The 26,971-nt window shown below is 47.0% G+C and overlaps 1 protein-coding gene across 1 annotated transcript in view; it reads right to left on the bottom strand.

The window, feature by feature from the left end:
* NSUN2 (NOP2/Sun RNA methyltransferase 2) overlaps positions 1-26,971 on the bottom strand; it is a 480,899-nt gene that overhangs the window by 55,260 nt on the left and 398,668 nt on the right. The window contains exon 17 of the mRNA XM_069219708.1: positions 19,827-19,965. Within this exon, the coding sequence (XP_069075809.1) occupies positions 19,827-19,965 (139 nt within the window). The remainder of the gene's footprint in view (positions 1-19,826; positions 19,966-26,971) is intronic.

Here is a 26,971-nt window from a genome sequence, read left to right as displayed (position 1 = left end):
TACAACACACACACTTATGCATGTCACATAAATGTACAGTGGTAGGCTGGCTAATCACGGAAATAAAGTTGAAACTGGCAATTTTCTTCATGCAGGCTGGAAATACCAGCTCATCAAGGGCTACAGTAAGACATTGCCAACATATTTTAGAGCATGGGATAATTGGGTTTGTCCATAAAATACTGGTAGCCAGAGAACAACGAACTCCAAGCTGACAGATGTACTAAGCTTCAGTAATAAATGTATATATGGAAGAAAGACAACCACTGTACATGGACAGTTATATTTGGCATTAATAAAAAAAAAATACAATTACATTAATTATAACAAATGCAAAGTTTACTAACATACATAAACAACCAAAGACGACATGGGTAAGTTTTCTCTCCAAATCACAACATCTGGAATCTGTCTGCATTTGTACATAACCCCAGAACAGATTTCCAATTAGACAACAGCAATTCCAGAATCCTCTGACAGGTAAATCATCCAATCTTGCCTCACAGACTTCTTCCTTGATTGAATTAAGAAATGAAGCCCCTTCAATGGATTTGCATATAGAAAAGCAGCGTACTATACAAGGGTCAAAAGGATCCCTGGCACCAGAGAATATCCCAAATCTTCCTGGTGTCGAAATTACAACCTCTTAACTCTGCTGTGAAGGTTTGTGGCTTAGGGGAAAAAAATGGAAATTAAAGCTCTATACCAGAGTCACTGTGCTTTCAAACAGGGCTTTTTATTGAGAATGAGTATCACTGAGCTCTCAACCTCATTAATGAAGAAATGTGGAAGTCGCTGCAATTCTAATTCGTCATCATCACTATTCTGTTTGAATTCACTAAAGCCAGCATATTTCCTTAGGAGTCCAAAATCCCGGGGCACATTTCATTAACTATGTTTCATAAAATGAATAATTAGAAGACATGCCAAATTCGGCAAAATTAACTATTCTTTCATATGCAGTCAAACCGAAAATAAGCAGCACATTTAGCTGTGAGCACCATTGCAAAATATTCTAAAGGACACGTAAAAGCAAGAAATGCTTGCCTCCCACTAAACTAGGCAAGCTATAGAAACCTACTGCTGACACTAAGAATTCCAGACAGCTGCATCTCCCACCATGCCCCGCACCAACAAGGTGGTATGTGTTTCATGCACAGAAGACTGTAATAAACCCAAGTCCAAAACTGCTGTCACAAGTTTTGGGACGGCAGATAAGCCTTTTAACGAATTTGGTGAGAATACCATGGGTGAGAAGTGAGGACTGCCAGTTAGTTATTATACCTTTGTCATGGGATTAGCTAGAATAGTCATAAAAAAAGTAGAAAGAGTAGCAAGCTAACTCACCCCTCAGTGCCATTATGGCCACAGTGCTGAGATTTAAAAAGCCATGCCTGGCACACTAATGTTTCCTTTTAAATAGCAACAGTAGGCAAAGGTGTGGACCTCCCTTCAAGTAGCAACCCTACAAATGTCAGGAAAGAAGACATTTCTTATCAAAGTAGCAGTCTATGCCCTTGTAGTGTTGATTCTAGACTTACCAAGCAACAACCTACTGGATTTCCCTTAATAAGTAACTATACAAGAAACTATTCCTCCAGCTGTACTCTACATCTTGGAAAACAGATCTGACCTAATCAGAGGTTTGTGTGGAAGAAGAGCTATCTGAAGAAGGTCCAGTAGCACAAATGCACTGCCAAACAAGAGCAATTAGGGTTATCCTGGTGTTATTGTGTATAAATGAACAAGTTGCTTACCCTTGGTAATGCTCACCTTTTGAATATTCCCCATGTGTCAGACTGGATCTGGAAACTTTTGTCAGCAGAACATCTGAATACCAGAAGGTGGCGCCGTGCGGTTCCACGCGGATGCTGCTCCGCTCCGGAAATGACATGCGGAGTCACTCTAGCACACTGACCAGATGCTGGGAGGTGGGTTTGGAAGTGGCTCATACCAAACAGTCTTGTAGAATCCAGCGGGCAAAATGTCCCTTCCGGCAAACCAGGCTGTCCAGACAGAAGTTTGTGAACGTATGGTGCAAGCCCACATTCCCACCTGGCAGATGCCCAGGACAGGAACTCCACATGCCAATGTAATGGTAGCAGCTTTGGACCTGGTGGAATGAGCTTGCAGTTCTTCTAGGGGCTGACTCTTCGCCAATGTGTAGCAGACTTTGATGCAGAACACGATCCAGTGAGAGGGGGTCCACTTCTGCAGAGCCATGCCTGTTTTTGCACCAATGAAGCACACAAAGAGCTGGTGGTCCACCTCACATTCTTTGGAACAATCAAAGTAAAAACTCAGTGCTCTTTTGGGGTCCAAGCAATTAAGTCTGTACTCCTCCTTAAGGGTTGAGGTGGAGCACAGAATGCCAGCTGGGTGATGGTTTGGATGATATGGAACGGCATCAGAGCTTATGGCATGATTGATGCTAGCGTCTGCAGAACCAGCTTGTCTTGGTGGATGGTGGTGTAGAGCAGGTTAAACCAATGAGCTTGAAGCTCAGTCACTCACTGCACTGAGGTTATGGCAACAAGGAGCACCGCCTTTAAAGTGAGGAGCCGCAAGTGCCAGATGTAAAGGGGCTCAAAGGGAGTGCAGATCAAATATATGAGGATCAAGCTAAGGTCCTACTGTGGGCGAGACAAAAGGAGAGGAAGTAACAGGGAGTACTGGAGAGCAGACTGATCGGATGACAGATGCTAAATACCGGGAGTACTGGATTCTGAACTCTGTGTCCAACCTGGTGCCGCGAGGATGACATAGGCGAGGTCGGTCCTGATCTTCATCAGAACTCCGGGCAGAAGAGGTATCAGCAGCAAGGCAAACAGGAGTCCCGAGTTCCACTGTAGGCGGCATGCATCTCCTAGCGAGAGAGACCTTGAAAACTCCACCATGCAGAACAACTGACACTCAGAGTTATTGGTGGTAAAGAAGAGAGTAAGCCAAGGTGCTTTCATAGCAGAAGAAACCTTGCACTACCTAAGGGTACACTGCTACTTGTGATCTGTTAAGCGTTGGCATCTGAGCTCGTCTGACCTGGCCTTCAAAGTGGCAGTTGGTTCAACCACCAAGAAAATTCTTTGATGGTCCAGCCATTTCTAGAGGCATAGAGCCCTCCTAGCACAGGGCCCAGGGCCCAGGATCCCACGCCGCTCCCTATTTGTTGCAATAACACATGGTGGTGACTTGTCTGTGAGCACCTTGCTAACCTCACTCTAATAGAAGGAAGGAAGGCTTTCAGGTCCAAGAGGAAGGCCAGAGCTCCAAGGTTGATAGGGAGTTGGGCCTTACCAGAGACCACTGATTTCCACCTCTCCCAGGTGGAAGCCCCAACCCAGGAGTGACACATTAGTCACCACTGTCAGCTCTGAGTGGGGTACGGAGACAAAGCACGCCAAACAAGAGGGGAAATGGAGTAAATTTGCCCCACCCGCCAATACGGGTCAGATATATAGAATGCAGATTTTTTTTCCAATTCTCACCTCTTTTTGCTATACATTAAACCCTCTCTCTAAGACATCTCCCTAAAAAGGGTGAACACCTATTAAAAACGGCTGCAATGGTGGCTAACAAGAAGAGTAGACAGACAAACGTCAAGGGGAAAGAACAGCAAAATATGCTTAATTTCCAGATTAAGAAAGAAAAATAAGGATGAAAAATGGCAAAATACATGAAGACATTGCACATAAGAACATCCCAAAATAAGTATTTTTAGACGGAAAGAGCCTTGTATAAAGGATTGCTCATGTCGTCTCTTTATTTCAATGATTTTGGAAGAAATGAATTGGCTGAAATGTGTTGCAGGATCCTGCAGCTGTCTGGAGATAATGCACCTTTTATGAATATTGGAGAGAATCCCATGGTGAAAAAACAAACTAGGACAGGCACTATTGGACACCTTGCAGCTTGTGAGAAACTGTTAATCCATTGAGTGTCACACCTTCTAATTCTACAAATAAAGCCCACCTAGCAGGGGCACAAGGAACGTTATATAATACCAAAACATTGTGGGAAGGATGGGTGGAAGGTACACTCACTGATTTCACATGGTTCTACTCACGGATTGCTCCTTCTGAAGTAGAGAGTACACAGTTCATTGTAGAGGCCACCAGCTCATATTTAGTAACAGCTCAGATTTAGTAGACTGTCTTGAGGTGACCCTATTAGGCTGCCCCTCCTAGATAGAATACCTTTTATACACCAGGGAAGGAAATATTATCTCACAAGCTATTGGCAGCAGAGCAAGAAATTATGGTTGGGAGAAGATTAAGAGTCCTGACATAATGTATATAACTATGTGGCGGAGTCGGAGGATGGCAAAAGCTACTAATAAAGCACAGGAGAGAAAGACTTCAGAAAACAATGGCAGATCCTTCACTCACTTATCTAAATCACTTAGAGAACTCTGTTGTCCAAAGAGACATTGTATGTTAAGTACCCTGGAAGATTCTGAATTATGCAAAATGCACAAAAATGTTAGAATGCCGAGTGTGGTAAAAGTGCCAATAGTGGCAGGTATATATGGAAAGGATTATGTTACTTACCCTGTAAGCATCTGTTCATGGAATGTAGTGCTGTTGATTCATATGCTCTGCATACTCCTGCCATCTAATGTGTCCAGAGTGGTGCAATTTGTTTTTCTTCGAACAAGTGTTCGAAGTCACGAGATCGAGTGACTCCCCCTCTCGGAAATACTGCGCATGGGCATTGACTCCTTTGTTAGACTGTTTTGCCGCATGCGGGTGAGAAAGAAGCAACAGGAAGGAAAGTGTAGGGAAAAAGATGTCTATGCAATGTATAGTTACTTATGTACAAATATATGCAAAGGTGAAGTAACTGTAATGGCCACAGGCGTCGAGGAAGGACACATGAATGTACAGCACTACATGCCATGAACAGATGCTTACAGGGTAACATAACCCTCTAGATGGCATGTGGGGCTGTAGATATACATGCTCTGCATAGACTTTAAATCAGTCCTTCCACAGAGCGGTGGCTAGCCTGTAGAGTTGCAGTGGACGAGAAAAGTATGTAGCACTGTCGGAGCTACATTAAATTGCAAGGTGCTAGAACATCCACATAGATTTGTTTTATGAATGTGTGTGGTGTATGTAGGAAAGTACACTCTTTTTGGCATGGTTATCCCCACTTTTTGCCTACTGTACAGTATGTTTGACTGTGTTCATTGGGATCCTGCTAACCAGGATCCCACTGACTGTGCTCGCTCCCTCTAAATTTGGTTGTCCCTGACTTTGTACATCCCACAAATGGCATAATGTTACCCCCACATAAGTCCCTAGTGTAGGAGGCTGGCCTGGCTTATAGTGGGTACCTGATGGTACTTACACCTTGTGCCAGGTCCAGTGATCCCTTATTAGTAGATTAGTAGTGTTCTAGCAGCTTAGGCTGATAGAGGTAGCTATAGCAGAGCAGCTTAGGTTGAACTAGGAGACATGCAAAGCTCATACTATACCACTTATATAATATAGGTACTATATCACAAGAAAGACAATACTCAGAGTTACTAAAAATAAAGGCACTTTATTTTAGTGACAATTTGCTAAAAATATCTCAGAGGCTATACTCCCATAGGAGGTAAGTAAAATACACAAAATATACAAAACAGTCAGAAAGTAGTACAAACACTGTAGAATACAATAGGATGCAATAGGCCTAGGGGCAACACAAACCATATACTAAGAAAGTGGAATGCGAACCATGGATGGACCCCTAGGCTAGTGTAGTGTGCAGAGGGTTGCTGGGAGTGTAAGAAAACACTAAGGGTGTCCAAGATACCCCATCCCAAGACCCTGGAAAGTAGGAGCAAAGTACTACTATTTCCCCAGAAACACACTAAACTCGTGAGAGGATTTTACAAAGACCACAACAGACTGCAAAGCACTGAAGACGGATTCCTGGACCTGAGGACCTGCAAAGGAAAGGGACCAAGTCCAAGAGTCGTGAAAGTGTCCAGGGGAGGCCCGGAGCCCACTAAACCCCAGATGAAGGTGCAAAATGGCTGCCTCCGGGTGGAAGAAGCTGAAGATTGTGCAACAACGAAAGGTGCTAGGAACTTCTCCTTCATACAGAAGATGTCCCACGGAGTGCTGGAGGATGCAGAGTGGTTTCTTTGGCAAAAGACTGCAAACAAGACTTGCTAGCTGCAAGAGTCACGGTTGAAGAAAAAGGGTGCTGCCTGGACCCAGAAGGACCAAGATGTCGGGAGAGGAAACAGAGGGGGCCCTCAGCAACATAGAGAGCCCACGCACAAGAAGGTAGCACCCGCAGAAGCACTTGAACACTGGTTTAAGAAGTCTGAACACGGCGGTCGTCTCAACACTGCAAAAGAGGATCCCACAAAGCCAGAGATCAACTCAGGGAGCTGAGCATTGCAGGACAGAGTGCTGGGGACCTGGGCTTGGCTGTGCACAAAGGATTTCTTGGAAATGTGCACAGAAGTCCTTGCAGCTGCAGTTCACGCGGTCACAGGATTACTGTCTGGAGAGGGGAGCAAGGACTTACCTCCTCCAAATTTGGACAGATGGACCACTGGACAGTCTGGGTCACTTGGGTCCACCACCTGTGTTCCAGGGGCCACGCTCGTCAGGATGAGAGGGGTCCCAGAGTACCAGTGACGCTGAAGTTTGGTGCCTGCTGGAGCAGGGGAAAGATTCCGTCAACCCATGGGAGATTTCTTCTTGGCTTCCAGTGCAGGATGAAGGCAGGCAGCCCCCAAAGCATGCACCACCAGGAAACAGACGAGAAAGTCGGCAGGATTAGGTGCTATAATGTTGCTGGTAGTCTTCTTGCTACTTTAGTGCAGTTTTGCAGGCATCCTGGAGCAGTCAGTGGTCGATCCTTGGCAGAAGTCGAAGAGAGAGGTACAGAGGAACTCTGGTGAATTCTTGCAAGTCGTCGGGGAAAAGCCCACTGGAGAGACCTAATTAGCCCTCAGAGGGGGATTGGCCACCTAGTCAGGAAAGCACCTATCAGGAGGAGTCTGAAGTCACCTGCTGGCACTGGCCACTCAGAGCCCTCCACAATGCACTCACACCTCTGGATCCAAGATGGCAGAGGTCTGGGACACACCGGAGGAGCTCTGGGCACCACCCCTGGGGTGGTGATGGACAGGAGAGTGGTCACTCCCCTTTCCTTTGTCCAGTTTCACGCTAGAGCAGGGACTGGGGGTTCCCTGAACCGGTGTAGACTGGATTATGCAAGGAGGGCACCATCTGTGCCCTTCAAAGCATTTCCAGAGGATGGGAGAGGCTATCCCTCCCCAGCCTTTAACACCTATTTCCAAAGGGAGAGGGTGTAACACCCTCTCTCAGAGGAAATTCTTTGTTCTGCCTTCCTGGGACTGGGCTGCCCAGACCCCAGAAGGGCAGAAGCCTGTCTGTGGGGTGGCAGCAGCGGTAGCTGCAGAGAAAACCCCAGAGAGCTGGTTTGGCAGTACCCAGGGTCCATAGTGGAGCCCCAGGGGTGCATGGAATTGGCTCCTCAATACCAGATTTGGAATGGGGGGACAATTCCATGATCTTAGACATGTTACATGGCCATATTCGGGGTTACCATTGTGAAGCTACATATAGGTATTGACTTATATGTAGCACACACATGTAATGGTGTCCCCACACTCACAAAGTCCGGGGAAATGGCCCTGAACTATGTGGTGGCACCTTTGCTAGTACAAGGGTGCCTTCACACTTAGTAACTTTGCACCTAACCTTCAGCAAGTGAAGGTTAGAAATATAGGTGACTTAAGCGCAGTGAAAATGGCAGTGAAATAACGTGTGCATTATTTCACTCAGGCTGCAATGGCAGTCCTGTGTAAAGGTTTGTCTGAGCTCCCTATGGGTGAGAAAATAAATGCTGCAGCCCATAGGGATCTCCTGGAACCCCAAACCATGGGTGCCTAGGTACCATATACTAGGGAATTATAAGGGTGTTCCAGTATGCCAATTGTAATTGGTAAAAGTGGTCACTAGCCTATAGTGACAAATTTAAAGGTAGAGAGAGCATGAGCACTGAGGTTCTGATTAGCAGAACCTCAGTGATACAGTTAGGCACTACACAGGTATACACATCCAGGCCACAAACTATGAGCACTGGGGTCCTGGCTAGCAGGATCCCAGGAAAACCGTAAACACACACTGACACATACTCACAAACAGGCTAAAAGTGGGGGTAACAATGCTAAAAAGAGGCTACCTTCTCACACCTAGTATATGGTACCTAGGTACCCAGGGTCCTGGGGCACCAGGGATTCTCCATGGGCTGCAGCATGTATTATGCCGCCCATGGGTGGTGTATCTGCAGGCCTGCCTTTGCAACCTCGTGAAAAGGTGCATGCACCCTTTCACTACAGGTCACTGCACCAAGTCACTATAAGTCAACCCAATGGCAGGCCCCTTCTGGCCGAGGAGGCAGGTAGCCAGAACCTGTGTTTGAGGGCACCCCTGCATGAGCAGAGGTGCCCCAACTAACTCTAGCTCCATTTTCCTTGACTTCGTGAGTGCGGGAAAGCCATTTTACCCATGTACTGGACATAGGTCAATATGTATATCCACATAATATTAACTCTGAACCTAGCCATGTTTGGTATCAAACATGTCAGAATTATACACCAATACTGTTGCCAGTATTGGTTGTATGAGTCCATGAACTCTGTGGGTTCCTTAGAGGACCCTAGGCTTTGCTCCTACCAGTTTGCAGGGTTTTCCCTGGCAGTCCACGCTGCTGCCATCCTACAGACTGGTTTCTGCCCACCTGCTGCTTGAACAGCTCTAGCCCAGGAAGGCAGAACCAAGGATTTCCTCTGGGAGAGGGAGGCAACACCCTCTCCCTTTGGAAATCGGTGTTAAATGGCTTGGGAGGGGTAGCCTCCCCAAGCCACTGGTATGAATGAAGGGCACATTTGGTGCCCCCTTGCATAAACCGGTTTGCACCAGTCCAGGGTCCCCTGGTCCCTGCTCTGGCGCTAAACTGGACACTAGAAAGTGGAATTACCACTCCCCTGCCCATCACCACCCCAGGGCTGGTGCCCAGAGCTCGTACAGGTGGTCCCTTCGTACATCTTAAATGAAAGATGAGCAGTGGCCTCTGGGAGCATCGTTGTGGGCAGGTCAGGCAGGTGACATCACAGCCCCCTCCTGATAGGTGGTCACCCTGCTAAGTTACCAATTCCCCTTTTAGGGCTATTTAGGGTCTCCCTCTTGGGTGGATCCTCAGATTCGACGTGCAAGTTTCCAGCAGGACTCCTCTGCAACGTTTACTTCAACTTCTGGCCAGTGGAACCGCAACTGGACTTCACAGGAAACTACAATCTGCAGCTCCAGTGATGACTTTGCTCTGCAACACTGTATCTCCGGCTCCTTCCAGCAACTGCAACAACCCCCCGGCTGTGCATCCTCTGAGGGCGGCAAGTCTTCAGTCTGCACCAAGAAGCAAGAAGGAATCTCCCTTATAGTGAAGGAGTCACACCACTGCATCCACAGGCACCAACTGCAATGACGACCGGTTGTGTGGGACCTCTCCCCTGCAACTCTGGCGGATCCTGCAACACAGGTGGTGGTCTTCAGTGGTCCCCTCTACCAGCTGTCCAACTTTGGAGGTGGTGAGTTTTTGTCTCTCCTTGCAGGACAGTACCCTGTGCACCACGACTCCTGCAGCTACCAAGGCTTGTTGGCTCTTCTTCCACAGGATATCTTTCCTGCTGCTCCAGCGATGTGTGACTCATTTCCAGGTGTGCTGAGTGGGCCTCACTGCAACTCCAGTGCCTGCAAGTTGCCTGTGGGCGCTGCATCCTCAACTTCAGGCTCTCCTCACTGCTGAGGGTCACCTGGGACTCCCCTCCATCGGTAGAGTCGCCTCGGACCTTCCTGGTCCCCAGCAGCTCTGCAACTTCTCTTCTGAGACGCTTGCCTTTGCCAAGGCTTGTTGGTGGTTTTTCCACCCGACTGACAGACTGCAACTCTTCTTTCGACAAGGGACATCGACTGCATCACTTCTGGAACTCTTCCTCTGCTCCTGTGGTGCACAGCTGACTCCTGGTCTTCAATGTCGACCTAGCCCTCTTCAGTTGCAAGTCCTCTTCTGTCTGGATCCATCTTCTGTTTCTTTCAGTCTTGCAAAGTCCTTTTACAAAGTTTTGCTGTGGGTTTAGGAACAAGGGTACTTAACTCTTCTCTCCTGGTCGCTGGGGTGGATGGTGGGTGGTGGTGGTGGTTGGGGGGGGGAGAAGAGGAGAGGAGGCACTCTGGTACCTACTTTTTGGAGTTCGTAGTTCCTCTAGCTCCTTTTTACATATTCCACTTACCTGGGTACCACACCGTGATGGTGTTTTTCGTGAGCACCTGTACTATCTTCCCTTTGATAGAGGGAAGAAATGCTTTCAACGCTAACCTGAGTGCACAGAGCTCCAACAGGTTGATGGAGTCGAGAGTCCGCCGGAGACTGGATGCCTCTAATCTTCACCTCTCCCAGATGGCCGCCCTATCCCAGAAGTGACTCGCCTCTCACTACTATCAGCTCTTGTTTGGGAAGGGCCCAATTGCAGTTAACTAACCACCATTGTAGATCTTGCATAGTTGCCTCTGAGATCTGGATCATGCCGTAGATATTTCCCTGATGCTGTGCCTATCCGAACTTCACATCCCACTGCACAGCCTGCATATGCCATCTGGCATGTGTCACAAGCAGGATGCAGGAGGCCATGAGGCCCAGCAGCCTCAGTGTCATTCTCACTGAAATCCAGGCTGGAGGTTGAAACATCAGTGTCATAGCCTGAATATCCTGACTCGCCGCTCTGGAGGATAAGCCCGAAACACTGTCTCCAGAACAGCTCAGATGAAAGGGAGCATCTGAGAAGAAGTAAAGTGAGACTTCTGCTTGTTTATTGTGGAACCCCAGAGAAAGAAGGAGGTCTTTCTTAGCCTGGAGGTGGGGCACGACAACATGGGGCAAGCCTGCATTCAAAAGCCAGTCGTCGAGATAGAAGAAGACTGAAACCCCTGATCTGCACAGATGAGCTGCAACCATCACCTTGGTGAACATTCGAGGGGTGTTGGTAAGACCAAAAGGGAGCACGGTAAACAAACTGCTTGTGGCCTACCATGAACCGAAAGTAACATCTGTGGGCAGGCGTCCTGCAAGTCCAACGCTACCATCCAGTCTACTGGGTCCAGGGCAGATAAAACCTGAGCCAGAGTGAGCATTTTAAACTTCTTCTTGAGGGAGAGATGAAGGGACATCCCCCAAAAAGCCAGACCTCCTCACCCAGTTGTGCCAGGCAGGGCAACCGCTCTTCCCAGTGAGTCAGTCATGTCCAGTACACATCGGATCGTGAACTTTGCTGCATCTCTCTCATAAGCAGCTGATTGGAAAAGTACGGCCTGGGCCTCCTCTGGGATCTGTGGCAGCACTTGCACAACCGTATCACACAGCGTGCAGGAATAACAGCCCAAAAGGCATGTGTTCACAGACCTCAACGTCAGGCTGGTGAAAAAAAACAAACAAAAAAAAAAAACAGTCTTCCCAAATGTGTCCAGCCTCTTGGATTCCCTATCCAGGGGTGAGGAAGGAAACACGCCATAGGAGGTAGAGAGTTGGATGACCAAGCTCTCAGGGGTAGGGTTTTGCATAACAAAATTTCCCTATGCTGGGTTTGGACCAGGTACCCACTAGGACATGTGTAAGGGCTTCACTTAAGGGGAGCAGGGTTTCGGAGGATGAAGCTCCAGGTTGAAGCACCTCTGTCAGGAGGTTAGTCCTGAGTGCCATGAAGCAACTCGAAGTCCAGGACCCCAGCTGCTCTTCACACCACCATAGAATAGGACGCTTCCTCCTCCGTAGCCACAATAGGGAGAAAAAGTATGCCAGTATCTGGGGAGGAATCCAGGTCACTGGCTTCACCTAAGTCCATACTCCAGTCCATAGGGTCTTGGAGCTGGTATTCCAAAGGGTCCAGCAGCTCCTCCCATTTCTCACTGTAACCTAGCGCATTGGAAAGGAGCTCAGGATTCAACATAGGAGGAACAGTTCGTGTCAGCGCTGGGGTCGGGATCGAACGACGCCCATCCAGCTCCATGTCTGAGTCAGCAATGACGATGGAGACCGCGCTGAATGGGGCACAGGCAGTGCTGGGAGCGTTGACATCGGGGAAGGTTGAATTGGTATGGCCAACACCAATTCAGATCCAGGAATGGATCCATGAGTGCACCTCTGAGCTGAAGCCGCTGGTGAGGAGCCCAAAGGTCCCCCTTCTCACACCGCAGGGCCCAAAGGCCCGCCAGCAGTATCAAACTGCTAAAAAATGAGGCGCATGGCCTCATAGAACTTTAAGTTGGGCAGGGGTCGCTCCAGCTCCCAGAAAATTGGGGAAGTGTGGAGTCAGCCCAGACACAGGCTCGGCAGAAGAAGGCCTAGATCAACAACACTCCCATGCCTCGATGGATCAGGTGAAGTCAAAGACCGTTTCGCTTTCTTAGACTTCTTGTGCCTCGACTTACCAGAGCGCCCTGAGGACTTGCAGTGTGGTGATTAGGAGTGGGGACTCTGCAACCGATCCCGAGAACTTCCTCTTGACCGAGACTTACGTGGAGTCTAGCGCCAGGCCACCAGTAGCTTTACGGACGGCTTCCTCAAAGCCTTCGGATTCATTACCCAGCACTCCAAGAACGACTTCCGGTCGTGGTCTCGCTCCAGGCACCAAAGGCACATAAGGTGCGGATCTGTCATGGACATTGCCTGATGACAGAACCTGCAGGGCTTGAAACTGGTCTTCTGCAAAAACATCCCTCGATGCACCAGGAGTAGATTTACTCAAAAAGCTTTGACAAAAAGTAAAAAATGACTGAGGAGTAAGCTCTTTTTTCGGGTCAGCGTTAGGCTGGTGCAAAAAGAAAAGAACTGCAGTCAGCGCACCTATATGGGACCCACAACATCATATAAGACATGGAGATCGCCAAAAACTGAGCTGAGCAACGCCACCTAATGGCTCGCAGGGGAACTTCGAGAAAACTCTCTTGATCCAGACAGACCCCTGGGGTAAATTCTAAGGTAAGGAATCTGGAAATAGATGTCTTTATCAGATAGGGCTGAATGGGACTTTGTGGAGTCTGTTTCAAATCTCATGCTGTAGAGTTACAGTGTATTGTAGATACTTCTGTCTGTCCGCACTCTTGATCAGCCTATCATCTAGATAGGGCAACACATGTGTGCATTCTCTTCTGAGGTGGACGGTTATGACTGCTAGTCGGTCTGCGAACATCCTTGGCTCTGTGGTAACTCCAAAGGGCAGTACTTTGAATTGCTAGTGTGGTCTACTTAGCATAAAGCAAAGTTAGAGCCAATGAGCTTGATGGATGGGTATGTGGAAGTAGACTTATTTCGTATCTAGAGCGATCATGAAGTTATTGAAGGGTAGTCATGTGAAAATGTTCTAAGAGGATGTATCAGCTATGTAGCCCAAGGTCAAAAACTGGTCTGAGGGAGGTATTCTTTTAGGGGAGTAGTAAATAAACCCCTGTGCCCTGGTGTTTTGTGGGTAAAATGTCTATGGCCCCTTTGATCAGCCATGTGTGCATCTCGTCTTGTGAGTATGCAGAGATGTTCTGTTTTCAGTGTGTGAGCATTGGGCGGAATGTTTGGTAGGGTTAAGAGAAGCTCCTGGCAATACACGAGTTGGAAGAGATCTAGAACCCAATGATCTGAAGTGATTTCTTCCCTGAGTGGAAGACACCCCTGCAATGACACCCTGAGAGGTGATGTTTGATCCGAGGGAGGGAACGTTTAGTACATCAATGCATTGAGGTAGAGGCTTCCTTTGTGGGAGTGCCTCCTCCTCTGCCCTTGTTAGAGTTATCATCCTGATATGTTCCCCATGTGTAACTCATGCCTCCTTGCTGGTGGCAAGATGCTGGTGTAGTTGGTATCACTGAGTCTGTTTGAAAGAGGCCAGCTTAGCACCCCCCTATTTTGCTGCCTACAGAGGGAGCTCCTAGTGGTGGTGCTTTAAGCTCCCCCAATACCCTTGGCTACCTCTTTTTTTTATTTTTTATTTCTAGAGCATTCTGCCAACTTGTGGGACAGAGAGATGCTCGCTGTTAAAGGGTAGATTAATGAGGTATTGTTGAAACTCTGGCTTAAAACCAGATGTGAAGCCATGAAAGTTGGTATAAGGTAACATAAATGTTCATCCCTTTAGCCACTGTAGAGGCAGCATACAATGCACACCGTATAGTGGCACTGGAGATGATCTTGTACTCTGATAAAACTTCCTCACTTCTTTTCCTAAGCTGCTTCAGGTAACAAACCCTCACTCCTCCCTTTGGCCCTATTTTATGCTGAGAGGAGGCCCTCTGAGCTAGCAACTAGCCAGTGTGTGGCAGCCCCTCCTGCAGTCCTCTTGCCTGCAGCATCTATCCTCTTACTCTCTTTATGCAGTGAGGGGAGGCATTGGGGGCTGGGGGGGTATCGTTGGTACCCTGTGCAGCTGCCAAATTACAGGCAATGTTCACCACCAGGTAATCTGGACAGACATGCTCCCTGATAAATGGGGTCTGAGGGAGAACATTTTAAACATGTTCTCCTATCTAGGAAGAACAATGCAGCTCTTTGAAGGGGTTGGTAAATTTGAGCATCCCTTTTAGCATGGGTAAGAACTCCATATAGCAGTCCAACTTTGATAGTGTCTATCAGGAAGCTTTCTTACCCAGGGATGGTATGCATTTCTATTTACCTTGGGGTATCTGCCCACTGGATGACCCCTTGATATGCAGCTGTACCATCTGGAGGAGAGGCTCTGAGTGGGACTGGTTTCAGGTCTGGATCTCCCCGTGGTCTATGTCATAACCCTCAGTGGGTCCTCTGTGGAGTGCAGCTAAAATGAGGCGTCATAATCCACTGGTGAGGTACAAGGACTGGGGCTACCTGTGTAAGAGAAGGACTATGGAGACTCTGCTGATGAATGTGGAGAAGGCAGCAGATCCAGTGGAGGTGGTTGAGGAAGAATGTGCAGAGAGGGCTTATAATTGCATTCATGAACCATCTGGGTTGTGGCATAGGTTCCAAGGAAGTGCCTGAGATGGTCTCCTCCTCAAAAGCTAACCTCCTCTTAATGAGTAGAGGCTCCGAAATCTTCAGCTCCTTGGAGGAAATCTTCCCAGCATGAGGGTGGATGAAAATACGTTTTGATCTTTCATCAATTTCCCCCTGAAGCCTTTCTAGGATCAACCTTTGAGAGTCTCTGGAGCCAGTAGTTGAGGGTGGTCTCAGGACCTAACAGTCCGCAGGCACCGATGGGTCATTTGACTTCGAAGGGTGCTTTGCATTTTTAGTGCTAGAGGGCTGATGGAAGTAGAGGCACTTGATCAAATCCTGTTTCAGCTCCAATGCCATGCCTCAGTGTCGACCGGAACTCTGAGTCTGCAGAGAACCTACAGGCAGCAGTGCATTTTGTCCAGGGCGGGATGCCTGACCCCATGAGTGGTGGTGCTCCACCTCAGTGCACAGCTTTTTGATGGATTTATGGTGTTCTCAGGGTTCATCTATACTCATGACCATTGACATCAACTTGAATCAAAGGCCCAGAGGTGGTAGAGGTTGAAGGAATGTCTTATGGTTCTTTTTCCAGCTCAGCGGCTGTAGGAGGCTGGACTGGCTTGTAGTGGGTACCAAGGGGTACTTACACCTTGCACCAGGCCCAGGTATCCCTTATTAGTGTAGAGGGGTGTCTAGCAGCTTAGGCTGATAGAAAAGGTAGCTTAGCAGAGCAGCTTAGGCTGAACTAGGAGACGAGTGAAGCTCCTACAGTACCACCAGTGTCATATGCACAATATCATAAGGAAACACAATACACAGATATACTAAAAATAAAGGTACTTTATTTTTATGACAATATGCCAAAAGTATCTCAGTGAGTACCCTCAGTATGAGGATAGCAAATATACACAAGATATATGTAAAAATAAAGGTACTTTATTTTTATGACAATATGCCAAAAGTATCTCAGTGAGTACCCTCAGTATGAGGATAGCAAATATACACAAGATATATGTACACAATACCAAAATATGCAGTAACAGCAATAGAAAACAGTGCAAACAATGTATAGTCACAATAGAATGCAATGGGAGCACATAGGGATAGGGGCAACACAAACCATATACTCCAAAAGTGGAATGCGAACCACGAATGGACCCCAAACCTATGTGACCTTGTAGAGGGTCGATGGGACTGTAAGGAAACATTGAGGGTTAGAAAAATAGCCCACCCCAAGACCCTGAAAAGTGGGTGCAAAGTGCACCTAAGTTCCCCAAAGAGCACAGAAGTCGTGATAGGGGAATTCTGCAGGAAAGACCAACACCAGCAATGCAACAACGATGGATTTCCAGACGAGAGTACCTGTGGAACAAGGGGACCAAGTCCAAAAGTCACGATCAAGTCGGGAGTGGGCCGATGCCCAGGAAATGCCAGCTGTGGGTGCAAAGAAGCTGCCACCGGATGGTAGAAGCTGTGGATTCTGCAAGAACGACAAGGGCTAGAAACTTCCCCTTTGGAGGATGGATGTCCCACGTCGTGAAGAGTCGTGCAGAGGTGTTTTCGTGCAGAAAGACCACAAACAAGCCTTGCTACCTGCAAGGGTCGCGGTTAGGGTTTTTGGATGCTGCTGTGGCCCAGGAGGGACCAAGATGTCGCCAATTGCGTGAGGAGACAGAGGGGGCGTCCAGCAAGACAAAGAGCCCACTCGGAAGCAAGCAGCACCCGCAGAAGTGCCGGAACAGGCACTATGAAGTGGAGTGAACCGGAGCTCACCTGAAGTTGCACAAGAGGGTCCCACGAAGCCGGAGGACAACTCAGGAGGTTGTGCAATGCAGGTTAGAGTGCCGGGGACCCAGGCTTGGCTGTGCACAAAGGAAATCCTGGAAGAGTGCACAGGAGCCGGAGTAGCTGCAAAACACGCGGTTCCCAGCAATGCAGTCTAGAGTGGGGAGGCAAGGACTTACCTCTACCAAACTTGGACTGAAGAGTCACTGGACTGTGGGAGTCACTTGGACAGAGTTGCTGATTTCAAGGGACCTCGCTCGTCGTGCTGAGAGGACACCCAGAGGACCGGTGATGCAGTTCTTTGGTGCCTGAAGGCGGCAGGATCAGCGTTACAAGGTCGCAGTAGTCGTCTTTGCTACTTTGTTGCAGTTTTGCAGGCTTCCAGCGCGGTCAGCAGTCGATTCCTTGGCAGAAGGTGAAAAGAGAGATGCAGAGGAACTCTGATGAGCTCTTGCATTCGTTATCTAAGGAATTCCCCAAAGCAGAGACCCTAAATAGCCAGAAAAGGAGATTTGGCTACCTAGGAGAGAGGATAGGCTAGCAACACCTGAAGGAGCATATCAGAAGGAGTCTCTGACGTCACCTGCTGGCACTGGCCACTCAGAGCAGTCCAGTGTGCCAGCAGCACCTCTGTTTCCAAGATGGCAGAGGTCTGGAGCACACTGGAGGAGCTCTGGGCACCTCCCAGGGGAGGTGCAGGTCAGGGGAGTGGTCACTCCCCTTTCCTTTGTCCAGTTTCGCGCCAGAGCAGGGCTGAGGGATCCCTGAACCGGTGCAGACTGGCTTATGTAGAGATGGGCACCATCTGTGCCCATCAAAGCATTTCCAGTGGCTGGGGGAGGCTACTCCTCCCCAGCCCTGACACCTTTTTCCAAAGGGAGAGGGTGTAACACCCTCTCTCTGAGGAAGTCCTTTGTTCTGCCTTTCTGGGCCAAGCCTGGCTGGACCCCAGGAGGGCAGAAACCTGTCTGAGGGGTTGGCAGCAGCAGCAGCTGCAGTGAAACCCCGGGAAAGGTAGTTTGGCAGTACCCGGGTCTGAGCTAGAGACTCGGGGGATCATGGAATTGTCTCCCCAATGCCCGAATGGCATTGGGGTGACAATTCCATGATCCTAGACCTGTTACATGGCCATGATCGGAGTTACCATTGTGACGCTATACATATGTCGTGACATATGTATAGTGCACGCGTGTAATGGTGTCCCCACACTCACAAAGTCCAGGGAATTTGCCCTGAACAATGTGGGAGCACCTTGGCTAGTGCTAGGGTGCCCACACACTAAGTAACTTAGCACCCAACCTTTACCAGGTAAAGGTTATACATATAGGTGACATATAAGTTACTTAAGTGCAGTGGTAAATGGCTGTGAAATAACGTGGACGTTATTTCACTCAGGCTGCACTGGCAGGCCTGTGTAAGAATTGTCAGATCTCCCTATGGGTGGCACAAGAAATGCTGCAGCCCATAGGGATCTCCTGGAACCCCAATACCCTGGATACCTCAGTACCATATACTAGGGAATTATAAGGGTGTTCCAGTATGCCAATGTAAATTGGTAAAATTGGTCACTAGCCTGTTAGTGACAATTTGGAAAGAAAATGAGAGAGCATAACCACTGAGGTTCTGGATAGCAGAGCCTCAGTGAGACAGTTAGTCATAACACAGGTAACACATACAGGGCACACTTATGAGCACTGGGGCCCTGGCTGGCAGGGTCCCAGTGACACATACAACTAAAACAACATATATACAGTGAAATATGGGGGTAACATGCCAGGCAAGATGGTACTTTCCTACAGCGGCACCATAGTCTATTACCTCAGGCTGTGTGGGTGTATCAGAAGGCCTTGTGATTAGACATCCTCCTCTTTCTCTGTGTAGTGCTAGTCTGTTTTGCCCAAAATGTCAGGACTGGCATCTGCTGACTGGGCACACATCACCATACAGCGGCAGTGTCTCTCTGTGCGGTTGAACAGGTCTTCTTGAACTGAAACGCTGGGCAGAAGACGCACAACGAAAATACTTATTTGAGCAAAAACAACCTGCAACGTCCATACCCTTCATTAGATGACACCCCTAATGTCTGTAGCTTTAACTTTTATGCCCATTTCTGTTGCTCAACTTTCCCATTTAATACAGAAATACCAGGAGCCTTTTTGAGATGGTTGCATGAATTTCTCAATCTTGGCCTGAAAGTATTCCTGGTTTATCTTCATCTCTTCTGAAAAGGTAGACAAGAGCATAGTTGTCCTCTACATGCCAAGAGTGCTCCCAACACACAGCATAGATATAAAATACTTATGACGCCAACACAGAATACGCAGTCATTTTCCCACAACCAAGGCACTGATCCCCCTTCAAGATACTACTGCTTTCTTTAAAAATCCCCACAGCTCCTCCCCTAAACTCCCAACATCTGTTTTGCCCATTAAAAAAAAAAAAAAAAAAAAAAAAAAAAACTTGCTGCAGGATTTGCACATTCTTTTGCCAGAGCTCAGCAGTTCTATGTCTTAAATGTTTAGTCCTTAGCCATATGCCTAACCTCTTATAAGATTTGACATATGACCTTGGTTACGAAGGGCTTGGGTTCGTAATGATACCTCGCTGATCGCCCCAGATTATAGCAGTACCGGATGACATAGAAAATGCTTTATGCATTAAGCCTTCCTAAACCTAGTAAGGAAAACTTTAAATCTTTTAGGCCAAATTTCAAAAGTCTCAGTGCCATCCAAACTGGCAATCATTTTATGGCAGGGTAATCACTGTTGCCGGTGTATGTAAACAGCTGCGGTATTTGAATAATTCTGCAATGTTCTCGCTTGGTTAAATTGCTATGCCCCAATCACAAGCCCACATTATGTATTTAGCGTAATGATTCTTCACTTGCTGAATAAAATGCCTAGTAAAAAAAATAAAGAGAATATTGTGATAGTTACATCTCACTCCTGCTCGGAGCTCCATTGTAACTATTCTATGTACAAAACAGCAATACTTACGAAGGTCTTTTGTCTGCATTTGTGTTGTTTTGCTAAATTTACTGAAGAAAGGATTTTCTTGAGTCAGCAACACCTTAATGTCTGCCACTGATACAGTAACAATTCTGGCATTAATGAAGGGATACAACGTGTATATGCCCTAGAAGGAAACAAAACAAATCAACATGTTGAAATACTGCATGAATACTTTTAACACCTTCGGTGACAGACTTGACAATATTACACCATGTATTCTAACTAGGTAATAGCAAAGTAGCTGCCAACTGTGATCCATAAACATTTTCACAATTGTTCAGATACCATATGGTTTAGCATCCCCCATGACTATCGTCAAATTCCTTAGGTAACCCTGTAGTGAGGAATTATGCAGATCGACTGAGTAGCCATCAGAAAGGAGTTACTTGAGAAGTCATTTCATCTGATGGATATTTTCAACTGCTGATTCCACACCTTCAGAATATATACCAAAGCAGTATTAAGGGAAGGTGGGTTTAATGTGAAAGATTGGAAAAACGTGTTTTTGTGATCCTAGGGCAGCCAGGGTGACAGCTTTAACTGTGACCACCTGCATCATTTACCACTGTTGGCTTGGGGTAAAGTAGTACTGGACTGCAAACTGACCTCGTACCCCTATTTAACACTAGACCCCACAGTTAACAAGAAAATGCAGTCTAAGGATTACTCAAGGAGTTGTGGCAGGGTAACACCTCAGAAGAGAAAATCACAATAACTCAATAAGATTATCCTACAGTCAGTGCTTCACATTATTTAAGAAAAAAAGGCGGCTTGCACCACACTTTTTTCAGGTCTAATGAGATGCATGCACCTTAAGCAAAGTTTAAAATGCAAATTCACAAATTTAATACAAAATTAACTGAAGATTCCTGAAATTTCAAATGACATGATTTCATGTAATATTCATAAATGGGAAACTGATTTGCATGGAAAATGATTTGTTGGAAAATGGGTTATTGGTAGGGCAGGTAGGTACCTACACCTAGCAACAAGCCACAAACCTCCACATAAGTACAGTTAGGTCTCAGTAAATTAATCCCAGCTCTACCCTTGGTAGCTTGGCATCGAGCGTCAAGGCTTAACTTAGGAGACAAAGTGTAAAGCATTCAAATATCACAAAACAGTAATTAAATAAAACACAGGAAACAGTTTAAAAATCCAAAACCAATTTATAAAAATAGCCTATATTTTTATCTTTAAAATGACACAAAAACGATTAAAATCGGTTCAGGGGAACCGGAGATATGAATTTTTAAAGTATTATTTTCTAGCGCTTAGAAACAAAAAGCGCCAATCGGGTCATCTGGTTGCACCAGGACCGGGGCAAAGTCAAACTTTCAGGCCGACCGCGATGGAGCCCTGCTCGGCTACAAGTCGCGGGAGGCCTCGGTTAAAAAGTTACCTTCTGACTTAGTCTCTTTTTTGATGTTTTTCTTCCCCGGGACGAACCTGCCAGTTGGATCCGACCTCCTGGAGCCCTTGTCCGGATACGCGAAGTCGGTTTCCTCGGTGGTGATTTTTACCTTCGGACTTAGTCGTTTTTTCGAGATGAAAATCCTTCGACCGGGGTAAACCTGGATCTTGATCCGACGTCCGTGGAGCCCTTCCCGGATACGATGGCTGGAAGGTCCCGGTCAACTTTTTACGTTCGGACTTAGTCTCTTTTTTGGATGTTTTTCTTTACCGGGACGAACCACGAAGTCAGGCCGGGTTGCGGTTGAGGCAAGCCGGCTAGAATTTCCGCGTCGGGTCGGTCACTTTATGGAGCTTTTTTTCAAAAATTCTCCAATCTTTTCCAAACTTCTGGGGCTTCACCCAGATGTTCTTTTAAGGTTCTTTTGGGGTCCACAGCTCACCCCAAGGGTCCAGAAGTTCTGTGATGGTCCTTGGGAAGTGCGGACTTCAACTCCCAGAATGCACCTGGCGCAAACTCCTTTTTGGCCACTGGACAGTGGTCAGCTGGTCACTTTTTCAGGAGTTGGTGCAGGGGACTCTGGATAGCAATTTTTCACCTGTAGCAAACAGGGAGTCCCTCCTTGAACCAGTGGAAGCCAGGCAAAGTCCTTCTTGTGGTGAAGCCCAAGTGTGCAGCTGGTGCAGTCTTTCTGAGTGCAGGGTCCAGGTGCAGGCCAGGGGTCCAGCAGGGCAGTCCTTCTCCTTGTAGTTCCTTCTTCTTGAAATTTGGTGGGGATCTGAGGTGTGGGTGCAGGTCTGCCAGTTTTATCCTTGCTTCTGGGTGAAAAGCAGGGGGGCCCTGGTTCTCCAATCAGGAACAGGGTCGTCCCCCTGTGATGACCACTTCCTGGGAAGTGTGGCAAAAATCCATCCCAGAAGGCAACAGTCTCTAAAAATCCAACATGGATGAATCTGATTTTTGGAGGTTACATCTGGCTGAGCCCACCCCTCTCCTGCCCTCTCCTAATCTAATCAAGGGGGCACCTAATTGTCTGGGGTTGCAGGATGTGGGGGTGTTGCTGGGTGCTTCAAATGTCCTTCTCTGCCTTTGAAGACCAGTTTGGCCGCCCTCCCCCTTCCTGCCTCACCATCTGCTGAGGGGAGATTTCTCTTCCCCAAGCACATTCCTTTGTGTGAAGTCAGGCCACTTCACACCTCATCAAGGTAGCCTGGCAGAAGCTGCTGCAGGCTGGCCAATCAGAGCACAGCAGCAAAAACAATGCAGAGCTGAAATTGGCAACTTTTTAGGTAAAGTCTAAACTTTTTACCTGAACTAGTTATATTAAATCCAACAACTGGAAGTTGTGGGATTTATTATAACAATCAATTTGATACCAAATTCTTGGTATGTAACATTTAAGGAGACTTTAAAATTTAAAATAAAGTCTGCCCATTCTAGCCTATGAAGGCCATTTACTTCAATGAGGGAAAAACGAATTTGGCTGTTTTTACCTCACCAGGGCTTATAAATCTATTTTTATAAAGTCCCTGCTTATAGTTACATGGCACCCAGCCCTAGGGGCACATAGGGCACACCTTAGGGGTGACATATGTAAAAATAAGGTAGTTTAAGACTTTGGAAGTACCTTTAATTCCAAAGTCGAATTTGCATATAACTAATTTAAAAGCAGCCAGGCAGGCTTGCTTTTAAAATGACACTGGGCACCTCAGCAATGCACCTAGGTGTGCACCACCTATGCTGTGGTCCCTAAACCTACATGCCCTACCATATACTAGGGACTTATAGGTAGGTTAACTTAGCCAATTATAATTAGCCTAATTTGCATATCCATTTTACACAGAGCACAGGCCCTGGGACTGGTTAGCAGTCCCCAGGGCACCATCAGAGTCAGGAAAACACCAGCATAAAGTGGAAAATGGGGGCAAAAAGTTATGGGGCCTCTGCAATCAGCCCTAGTTTCTCACACAGACATTTTCTGCTCCAACTCTCTCTTGCTGGTACTGTGTGTGGCTTTTTATGACATATAGCCTTTACTATGAAATGTCACAAGATACCAGCAAACCCCATTTTGCACAAAACAACAAGTTAATTAACTATAGTAACGCTATTTCTGCTGGATAATCTTTCCTAACAGCAGATTCTTCAACATTTAAATGCCTCAAGGCACCTGAATGGATCTGGAAACAATCACTCCAGCATTCAGATAGGTAGCACTGTCCGACTCCATGGCGGCCTAACCTTACAAAGTTGTGTGCATGGAGCCATACATAGGAGCTAGGAGCCGAACCCTGAGGGAAGGTCACTCAACTACATAGTGCACTGTTAGACCCGGATTATCAGTAACTGATTTAGAACTGTAAGTCAAGCGAAAGAGGTGGAGAAGGCCAACAGGTGCTCGCACATCAGCAACAGGTATACCGGCTGTGAGATCATAAAGTAGTCATTTATACGAACAAAATAGTAGTGGGTGGCAGGCTAGCCAAAACACCTGCCACCACAGGTGTCGGAGGGCCACACACTGAGGAGTGGGTGGTTGCCTATATAGATTTAGAACTGTGACAGTGTATAAAATCCAATGTAGAACGTTATTAACACAAAGAGGGTCCACTCCAAAGAACATGGAGAAAGGACTACAGTGAGGAATCTACAGTTAGATTGAGTAGCCATCAGGAAGAGTTACTTAAGATAAATCATTTCTTCTGATGGATATTTTTAACTGCAAATTCCTCACCTTTAGAATATATACCAAAGCAGTACCCCCCAAAAAGGTGGCGGGTCTTGTGTGTGGACTTCACACCAGAATATCATGGGGGACCCTCTAGGCAGATCTGGAAGTCAAGGCAGTAAGGCCTTGTGAAGGTGTGGATGGACACCCAGGTAGGTGCCTGACAGATGTCTATCACCGGAAAGCCTCCTTGCCAATGTTGCAGAGGTGGCTTTAACGTGGTAGAATGAATCCAAGGACCCTCAGAAAGCTCTTTTTTGACACACTACAGCACATCTTTTTGCAGAGAATGATCCATCTAGGAAGTGCCTTTTTCAATGTTGCTTTTTTTTTAGCTCTAGAAAATCCCACAAAAGCTAGTCGTTCACCTAGTGCTTCCACATCAAATCGAAATAAAAGCTAAGAGCACTCTTGAGATCCAACCGGTGAACTCTCTCCTTCGAGGAATAAAGTGGAGGGAAGAAAACAGGGATTATGCCTTTGAAGCAGTGCATGGAAGTAATTGCGATGAGGCAGACAGTGATATGGGTCAGAGTTTTTACGGAATCGCTGTACATATTCTTGAAAGGCATATTATTAAGTTAGGAATCAAATGAAGGTCCCTTGTCAGCATAACAAATGACTGAAGAGGAAAAGTATGACAGCTCTTTCATAAAACACATCAAAACTGGTGACAAAGTCAGGAAGACTTGATCAGGCAAACTCAGAAAGGTCTAGACGGCAGACAAATTTGGCCTTGCTGGGCTAAAGACAGAACAGAAAGTTTAAGCTGCAGCAACCCAACTGTCCTTGCAACAGGTCACAAACTTTGCCCAATGTCCAGTATACACTGACTTCATGGATGGAAACCGAGTAACCAAGATAACATTTACCACTTATTCAGCCAGACCTGATCCATGGGGCTGGTCCTCTTCAGTCTTTACCACACAGGTGTAGGTTAGTTAGTAGCAGCACCCTGTTCTGTTGCTGAGATAATAGGTCTGCAGGAAGAAATAAATGGAGCAGAGGCTCACACTTCCAATCCACTTCAAGACTATCAAGATTAGCAGGATAAAGAAGGTCAGGAGATCAAGAAACCTCAGAACCATCTGCGACAGAACCCAGAACTGAGCCCAAAACATCAGGATCATATTGTGAACTTACTGGCTCACCGCAGGCGGAAAGGTTTTCAACACCGCCATGCCCAGTCTGCCCCAATAAAGAAAAACATTTGTAGTGGCCAAAGGTGGGATGCTGGCTCACTGATTGAGAGCCCCAATGACGAATGTAAAAAGATGTTGCCCACAGGTGGTCTGTCACTGACTATGAGGCGCCAGCTGTCAACATATGGGAAGACGTCCACGGCTGATTTTCGAAAATGGTCTACAACCTCTATCACGTTCAGGAATACCCTGGCGACCTAGATAAGTCAAAAGAGCAGAACAGCGGACTGAAAGTATTCCTTCCTTAAAATAAATTAGAGGAAACACCCATTGAACTGCAGGACCGTGTCATGAAAGTACATGTCCTGTAAGTCCATGGACACAACATCCAATCTCTGCAGGTCTAGGGCAGAGATAAAATGGACTAAGGTCATCATTTTGAATTCCTCATTCCAAAGGAAACGGTTGAAGAATGTGAGGTCCAAAATGTGTCTGAGCCTGCTGCCCTTTATGGGCACCAAGAATTGACAATAACAGTACACATGACCACTTTACTCCTTTGGAGCCCTCTCTACTGCCCATCTGTACAGCAGTGACTGAAGGATAGCAGCAGGTCTTGTTAGAGTGTGAACAAAAACAGGAAGAACTGAGGAGAGAGGGCAGACGTAAAAGGAAGGGCATAACCATGACAGACAACCTGCAGGACCCACCTGTCCAGGAAATGGGCAGGTAAAAGCTTATCTGCCAACCACTGACTGCAAGTGACTTCCTAGTGGGGAATCACCATGGCCAGACAGTGTTGTTGCTGGCCCCATCCTCTGCCACCACCACACCCCTTTGTGCCTTAAAAGAGTTGGGCAGGCTGCTGCACAGGCTAAGACGGCTGCCTGTGGTGGTAAACCAGACACTGGGAGTCAGCTCAGAATTTCAAGTAATGTTGATGGAACTGGCAAATCACTCCAAGGAGCAAGCTATCTTTAGAACACTCCAAGACTGAATCAGACTTCTCTCAGAAAAGCCTGGAGCCATCAAAGGGCACACCCATGAGGGATTCTTGTACATCCCAGGAGAAACCTATGGTGCAAATCCTGGCATGACAGCAAATCACTACAATGGTGCCTATAATACAATCCAAACCGTGTTATGCCCAGACCGCCCTGTAACATGTACTTTGCCACATGCTGCCCATCATGGAATCTGGGCAAAGGTATTTCAAAACTCCTGAGGGAGGTCAGGAGAGATCTAATTTGCTGCATCCCAGATTACATGGGTGTATCCGCTCAACAGGCAGACCACATTCAAAGATTGTAAAATGCATTTGTCAGAGAAGAAAACCTTTTTACAGAGCATACCAATGTGCTTTTACTCTCCATCAGGCAGTGGAGTTGGAAAGGCATTCAGGCTGCCTTTGCTGGCTGAAGCTTGCACAACAAGACTGTGCCAAATGTGGAGTCAAAAAGGTTGGCCATCCTGAGCACTCCTGTGGCGTCTAGCTATGGGATGACATACTGGCAGTGCCAAACCAATCTTTGATGAAAGGCCTTGAATGTGCGAGTTAAATCTCCATAATGTAGGTGATCAGATTGGCCTTAGTTTCTAACTCTGGCAACTCCAGTACAAACACATTTACTCCTCTGTGTACCACTATAGCAAACCATAGTTTACTCAGTGGGGTATTCTGGAGGGAGTACAATTCTATATCTTGTGAGGAATCAAGACCACTTGTGTTTTGAAGGTCTAAAGAGAAGTACAGGAAGATGGCAAGTAATTGTAACCCCCTCCACATCATCTCCAACATGTGAAGTTTCTTGAACGTCCACCAAATCAGAGTTGAAGCAGAAAATGC

The sequence above is a fragment of the Pleurodeles waltl genome, chromosome 2_2 (genome assembly GCF_031143425.1).
Source record: "Pleurodeles waltl isolate 20211129_DDA chromosome 2_2, aPleWal1.hap1.20221129, whole genome shotgun sequence".
Taxonomy (NCBI): Eukaryota; Metazoa; Chordata; class Amphibia; order Caudata; family Salamandridae; genus Pleurodeles; species Pleurodeles waltl.
This window is presented reverse-complemented; position numbering and strand designations above follow the sequence as displayed.